At 45.4% G+C, this 7,156-nt stretch overlaps 1 protein-coding gene across 1 annotated transcript in view; it reads right to left on the minus strand.

Annotated features, from left to right (window-relative positions):
* Nucleotides 1-893: 893 nt before the first annotated feature.
* ACVR2B (activin A receptor, type IIB) overlaps nt 894-7,156 on the minus strand; it is a gene marked incomplete at its 5' end in the record, with an annotated part of 25,065 nt that continues 18,802 nt past the window's right edge. Inside the window, 3 exons of the mRNA XM_010145684.1 lie at nt 894-1,162; nt 2,298-2,428; nt 4,802-4,940. Of these exons, the coding sequence (XP_010143986.1) occupies nt 968-1,162; nt 2,298-2,428; nt 4,802-4,940 (465 nt within the window). The remainder of the gene's footprint in view (nt 1,163-2,297; nt 2,429-4,801; nt 4,941-7,156) is intronic.

Genomic DNA, 7,156 nt, shown 5'->3' on the forward strand with positions numbered 1-7,156 from the left:
ATTACACCACTTCAGAGCATGCTTCCCGTTACTAACTGGAGTTGAAAAATAAAAAGTAATTATGGTTCTTTGATCTTTTGCCACCTAAGCCCGAGATACTGGAGGAAGCAAGAACTAGCGCCTTGCTTAGAACCTCTGGCTCTTTAACTCAGCTTTCTCCACGCACTGCAGCCGTTAATACTCTGCCCAGAAATGTCCTTCCCCTCCTCTAATGGTTACCTGAGAAGTAGCTCCATAGCAAATGATGTTTCTCCAAATGCTGCCAAGTCCAACGTCACTCTCCCCACCCCTATTCTACGCTCCCCCCTTCAATTCTACCATCAAGAATTAACATTCTCTGCCCAGTTACTTTTTTTTCATGTTACAATGACACCCGTTAGATCCGTAAAAGACACATCTGCTGTTTTTTTTTGAAGCTCACTTCCAAAAGAAGAAGAAGAAAAAAAGGAACTGAACCCAAAACCAAAGCAAAATGGGGAAAAAAAATCCTTTTGAGGAAGGTGGATTCTTTATATAACAGTCTTGAGTTTCCTCCACAGTTTGCAGCATTGCGTTTTCTAAGATGTAGATGGTTTTCCTTTATGTCACAGATGCTCCACTCAGAAGACAGACCGATAAAGAGAAACCCAGAAAACTGAATAAAATAAAAACAACTGAAGTGAGTTTGTTGAGGTTCTGAGGTACCTGCACCTTTTCTGCATTCATTAGTCGGCACCTGAATGCTTGCTGAAATGTCCATTTTTTTAATACAGTAGAGCAATGTGCTGGTAAAATTGATCCAATCCAAAAAAATAATAATAATAATAATAACAATAATAATAAAAAGTCAAGATAAAATAGCAGCTGCATTCATGTGTTTGTTGGATTTTTGTGGTTTTGTTTTTTCGTGTGGGTTTTTTTTTAAAACTTTTTTCTTTCTTTTTTTTTCAAATCCACTGAGTCTGGAAAGACAAAAGCGAACCAGGACTTAGATACTAGACTCTTTGGGCGGCAAGTCCACGTTGGTGACGGACGTCACGATAGAGACAAGGCAGTCCGAGGTAGTGCCGTTTACGGATTTGCGGATCTGCGCAATGCGCTCCTCGACACAGCCCGCCGATAGCCGAGCCTCCGCATCGTGGTCCCAGCACTCTTCGATGGTCACGCAGAGCTGCGCCAAGCCCTGCGGACAACAAGGGGGAGAAAGCACCTTCAGCAACAAAGTCTGCTCCAGGAACTGTCTTAGCAGTGGAAGAGAAGATCCACTTAATACAGCTTAATGCTGTGAAGAAAAACTAAGAGTATTTTCTTCATGGTATGCAAATGATCATGAGATCAGCTTTAAAAATTACTTTAAATACGTGGTTTGGTTTTTTTTAAGCTGCTTCTTCCTAAGGCTGTAAGGCTTGGTCACATCCGGCTTTTTTTCGACGCCCCAAAAGTACTTTTTTTAATATCAAAATACATCCCAAGATTCAGCAGCTAAAGCTTCAAAAGACAAGACATCAAGGATTACGACTCCCATGATAAAACCAGTTTCAGTGACTATGAAACCGTTGCTTCGTTTGCAATCGCTTCTGTAGATACCCACAAAATAACCGAAGTCAACACCGCTGGAAGAGCGCAGCTCTTGTTTGAACCCTCACTAGAAGAGGACCACTCATCTTTTATCTACAACCCGCAGCTTTCCTTGAATTCAAGGCAGCGAGTTCGTATACCTGAGTCCAGCCAAAACCACGGCAGCTTGGTTAAAACAGAGGCATGAAGCCTTTTACTGAAGCCCTGCCAGATTTCATCATCTGCGTAGTTTCCCAGTCTGAAAAAAAATTACTTCTTCTATTAAAAACGTAAGACTGAAACAATCTACCTCTGGGAAACCCAAACTGCATTTTGCTTTGCTGTCTGCCTGCCTTCATGTCTAATTAATTTTTCCTCAAAAAAACTGTTCAAGTTTTCACGCTATGTAGCTTATACCATCTCCGATGGTATGGATCATTTGATTTTTCTTAACAAAAGGTACTTTATTTTCCATTCTTTCACCATATTAAAGGAGTCCTACTAAACCACCACATGCTCCACCTTCAGCACTGGTTGACTTTCATCAGCTGGTTTATGCCCTAAATAGAAGAGACAAATGGAAAGGGGAGCATGAAGGTGTTGCTCCCTGGTGCTCACTCTCTCTGGCACCAGGGAACAGGTCCATGCACCAGGATGGACTGCTTAGCTTTCCTCTGAAGCTAATGAGTGATGCAAAACTGCATCTCTCGTTCCCACCACACAGAAAAAACATTTTCCATCATTAACCATAAGGGACGTACGGGGTGTTTCAGCCAGTGATCCTTGAACACAGGGCGCATCTTCTTGTGAACCACCACTTCTTGCAGGTCCTCCAGGGATGGGTGCTGACCTATTTCTTCTTCGAAAGGCAGCATGTATTCATCCACCGGACCTAAGGTGCACACGGAGAACCAGGTCAGCACAGAACTGTCCTCTGCAGAGCCACGTCCTCCTCATGCATGAGTGAACTGTGGCTCCAGAGCAACCTCAATCCACCACAGCAAAGCCTGAAGTTCACACGTCATTGCAGACAAATGCGATACACGTTCCTCCTGCACAATGGACTTTGTTGCCACATATTTTCCACCTCATCAAGTTATGAATCCAAACCCTCAGACGGGCCTCCCCATCACACCACTCTCGTTGAGGAGGTTTGCCGAGTAGCCCGTGATTTATTTGAATAGAAAGAGCAAATCAGCCTGTCCTCCTCACATTTTAGTGCAGCAATTCAACACCCAGTAACCTAGATAAGGGTTTCAGCATGAGCACAATTTCATTTTAGGCACTGACCAGCAAGGCCAAGCATATACAACTCATAACTTCTTGCTTTGTGATCTGGCTTGTTCACAGGTCTGAGTTAGCCCTGACACAGGGGAGCCAGATGCATTTGTCCCAAGGACCAGCACCTAAGTGCAAAATGATTTCTGTATGCTTTAGTTATACCAGTTCTGGCTGTGAGCTGCCCTGGGTCGTGGGTACGAGACAACTGCTGCAAGTACCAGTGCAGATGCCGGACGGCAGCAGTAACTTCTACTTACTGAAAGGTCATCTGCCTTATGGCAAAGCGTAGATGCTCTCTCACAAACGGCAGCCAGCTTAACTGATGAGCTTTCTCAGGGTGACATCACTTACAGTTTCTTGGTAGCAAAGAGTGACCTCTTTCAAGGGTGGAGATATTTCAAAAGGGCTTTTCCAGACTTTTATAAAAGAGCTGACCACTTTAGCTGGTCATGAACTGTGACACCAACAACACGATGTTTAGGTACTCTAAAAAAAGATGAAATCACTAAACCAGCTTATCATTACTTTTGCTGATGCAATGCCAGTCACTAAACCAAACTAGAAACACTCGTTCCAATGGACGGCACAGTAAGGCTCATGACCTTCCCTTCCTCTTCCTCCAAGAGGAATCAAGGCTGTGAAGAGCTGCACTGGTGACGTCCAGGCCAAATCTGCTGTTTACACAACATCACTTCAGAGCTAGAAGTGCAGGGGACGTTCAACCTAACTCCCCACCATCCTAAAGGGTCCCTTCCCTCTGATTTATCGCTGCTGTGTGGGGCACCTGGAGGCATCTTGGCCATCTGCTGTCTGAGAAGAGTTGGAAGGAGATCACAAACATGACAGCCAAAAATCCTAATGGATATCTGGGGGCCCTCAACAGAGGAGGGTTATTCCTACATGAAGGATCTGAGTACCACTGCTTCACCTCACTGTTCTCCTGCCTCTTTGCTCCTCTGACATTTTATCTGGTTAGATTGTAAATTTTGATGACAAGACCTTCTCTTACCACACACCTACGCAGATATAATTATAACCAAGCTCCTTGGTCCTACTGTAATACTAGCAAAAACATCTGAAGACCAGGTGAGATACTGTTAATTTATGAACGTGAAATTCAGTCCAGAGCACCGATACCTATACAAGAAGAAAGAAGTTGGAGCGAGCAGCCTTAGAGCTACTACAATGAAACAATTGCTTCCCTGACGAGGGGCAAGGTCCTGCAAATGGCAAAGGGCAGGTACGTTATTTGGACAGAAAAGATGCCCCATTTTGCAGCATCATTTTAGGATAAAAAAACTGAGAAAGGAGACACCATGGAAGTTCATTCTTTTGAATCATTCAGGAGAAAACGAGACCCTCCAAGACTGCAGATGGAACAACAGACTCAGCCCACTGCTGAGGGAGGGCTTGATCAGCAAGTCAAAGATTAATCCCTAATGACTTATGATAGCAGGGAAACGGGCTTGCTGACCCAAGAAGATCCTTCTAGCCCTGTGATCCTGCTATCTCACCACGGTGCTTCACTTCTGGGCTTTCCATTTAGGCTACCACATTGCCCTGCAGAAATGAGGTGTGACAGCCAAGCTCGAACTGAACGTGGTTCTTCTCTGGAGCTCAAAGACTGCCTTGGTCACAGGCAGGAATGCCGAGTGCCACAGAAAGCAGCACAGAGCAGGCTCAGGACTAAAGGACACCCACCACAGACGGAGGAGTCACCCCTTCCTTCTCCCTCCGAGTTCTCAGCCAATTTGCAATGTACCCGGCATAGCTAAAACTTGAGACTTGAACGCTACAACGTTTATTATCTGCACAGAATGACAGCTTACGTTAAAGTGCAAGCAAGTGAAACATAGGACAGCTGCTTAACAAAAACACACCATCGATCATTATTTTTTTCAAATATAGCCAGGCCCGTTCTCTGGACCACTAAACCACGCTGAAACAGAGCCCACCCCAGGGAAGAGACAATCTTTATTCTTACCATCAACTGCTCTACATCTGGAGACTAGCTCCCACAACACCAGTCCCATTGCATACATGTCTATTCTCAGGAAGGCGTCTCGCTGGAAGTTGATTGCTCCCTCTAACACTTCAGGAGCCATATACCTCCTTGTTCCCACCTACAGAGAAAAAACACAACTCAAGTTATGTTCCAGTCGGACCTGTCAGCCTTCACTGGTTGGAGATGAGTGACAGCCGGTTTCATTAGCCTTAAGGCAACTTCTGCTGAAGTTGCACCTCACTTGAAAAACAAGCAAAAGAGAGCTGCTTTTCCTGACACCGATTCTCATTAAGATCACTCGCGTCTAGATGAGCTACCTGAAGGAAGAAGCCACAGTGCAGGGCTATGGCTGTGATATTCATTCAGAGTACGCTACAGGTCTAATTTAAATGCAGCGTGGCACGGTGAATATGGATGAAATCTTGCCATCCCTGCATCCCACTGCATCTTGCTCCAGCAGCACACAGTGCCTGAGAAAATGCTGTCTTTGGAGACACACAAAACACCCTGAGGTCAAGGCAGATTGGTTATTGTAGTTGTTAAAAGTTCAACCCCCTTTCACTCAAAAAAAATTTTTTTTTTTTTTTTTTTTTTTTGCAGCTGCCTCAAAAGAATTTGTCTCTGGTCCAGGCCATACACAAGGCTTAAAAAAAATCACTTTTTAAATTAAGAGTAAAATTGATATATCCTGAAACGGTAGAAAAAGGTGTTGGTTTGACAGCCCTGGACAAAACAAGTCCCCTACATCCACAGGAGAAGTAAAGCACGAACCCTGCAAAGCCCACCCTGCCCTGGCTTGCTGTGATCTGGTTCGGAAGAGATCCCCTCTTGCTTTGAGGGGATTCAGTCCCCATCACAGTGCTTATCTCGTTGTGTTCAGTCCAGGTAGACCCACACTGAGCAACATGTAGAGTTGGGGTTATGTATCTGGCAGAATTACAGCCCGTAATGTAGCACAGTGGAGAGCAAGGGGAAAAGCACCTTCTTAACACGGGAACTGAAATGCCTTTAATATTTTCCTGTAGGAAATTCTTATCTGTTCTTGATGTTACCTGAGGAGGTGGGGACAGGGGGAAGCCAGGATGTGAAAAGGCATGAAAAGTACTGGAAGAGTCCAGGAAAAGGGTGGCAAAAATAAGGCAAGCTGGGGGCGCTAACCTGGAAAAGTGTCAGCTCCTGAAACGATGCTAAAAAGGAGCCTGCCCTGGAGATGGGCATTCAGAAAACCCCGGAGGCACATGGAGGGGACACTGGCCTTGCTGTGCCCTGGCACGAGAGCAGAATGAGGGGCTGCTCGCTTCAGCACAAAGGCAGAAAATTAAGAACCAATAAAGAGGTAGTAAATCATTTATGCAGTACACAGCCAGCCAGCAAGATCTGCCATTGCTAAAGGCCACCCAAGCAGCCAACCTGGCTGAATTCTAAAAGCTAAGTGAATAACTGTAGGAGTATTAATATTGGTATTGTAGTATTAGAATTAATATTTAGGAGTACTAATATTTGCATTACGGTCTAGACAAGTGGTCTGTGCAGTGGGTGGGGAACTGGTTGACAGACCACACCCAGAAGGTGGTGGAAAACGCTCCTTTGCTCCTTTTCAGACTGGCAACCTGTCACAAGTGAGGTTCTCCAGGGACTGATACTGGGCCCAGATCTTTGTAAGTGATCTGGATGATGGGACTTCTTCACTATGTGGGTGGTGAGGCACTGGAACAGGTTGCCCAGAGAAGCTGTGGATCCCCCATCCCTAACAGTGTTCAAGGCCGGGCTGGATGGGGCTTTGAGCAACTTGGTGTACAGAGAGGTCTCCCTGCCCATGGCAGGGGGTTTGGAACTTCATGATCTTTAAGATCCCTTCCACCCCAGCCACTCTGTGATTCTATGATCAGCTGTACCATAATGAAATTTGCCAATGATACCAAACTGAGCAGGGAAGTGGACAGTTGGGAAGGGAGAGCCGTCTTGCAGGAAGACCTGGATGGGCTGGAAGAGGGGTCTAAAAAGAACATTATGAAGTTTAGGAAGGTCAAGTATAAGGTCTTGCACCTGGGAAAACATAATTCAGGAGTGCAACACGGGCTGTGATCTACCTGGCTGGGGAGCAGCTCTGTGGAACAGGACCTGAGTATCCTGGTGAACCACAATAAGTGAACTGAGTGAACAGTGCTGCTGCAGCAAAGAAAGCCAACAGGATGCTGAGTTCCATCAACACCGGCATCACCAACAGAGACAGAGGTGTAATTATCCCACTCTACTCAGTGCTAGTCAGACTACATCTTGAATTCTGTGTTTGGTTTCGGTCCCTGCTATGCAAAGAAGATGTGGACAGGCTGG

This window comes from Buceros rhinoceros, unplaced genomic scaffold (assembly GCF_000710305.1).
Source record: "Buceros rhinoceros silvestris isolate BGI_N320 unplaced genomic scaffold, ASM71030v1 scaffold3171, whole genome shotgun sequence".
Classification (NCBI taxonomy): domain Eukaryota; kingdom Metazoa; phylum Chordata; class Aves; order Bucerotiformes; family Bucerotidae; genus Buceros; species Buceros rhinoceros.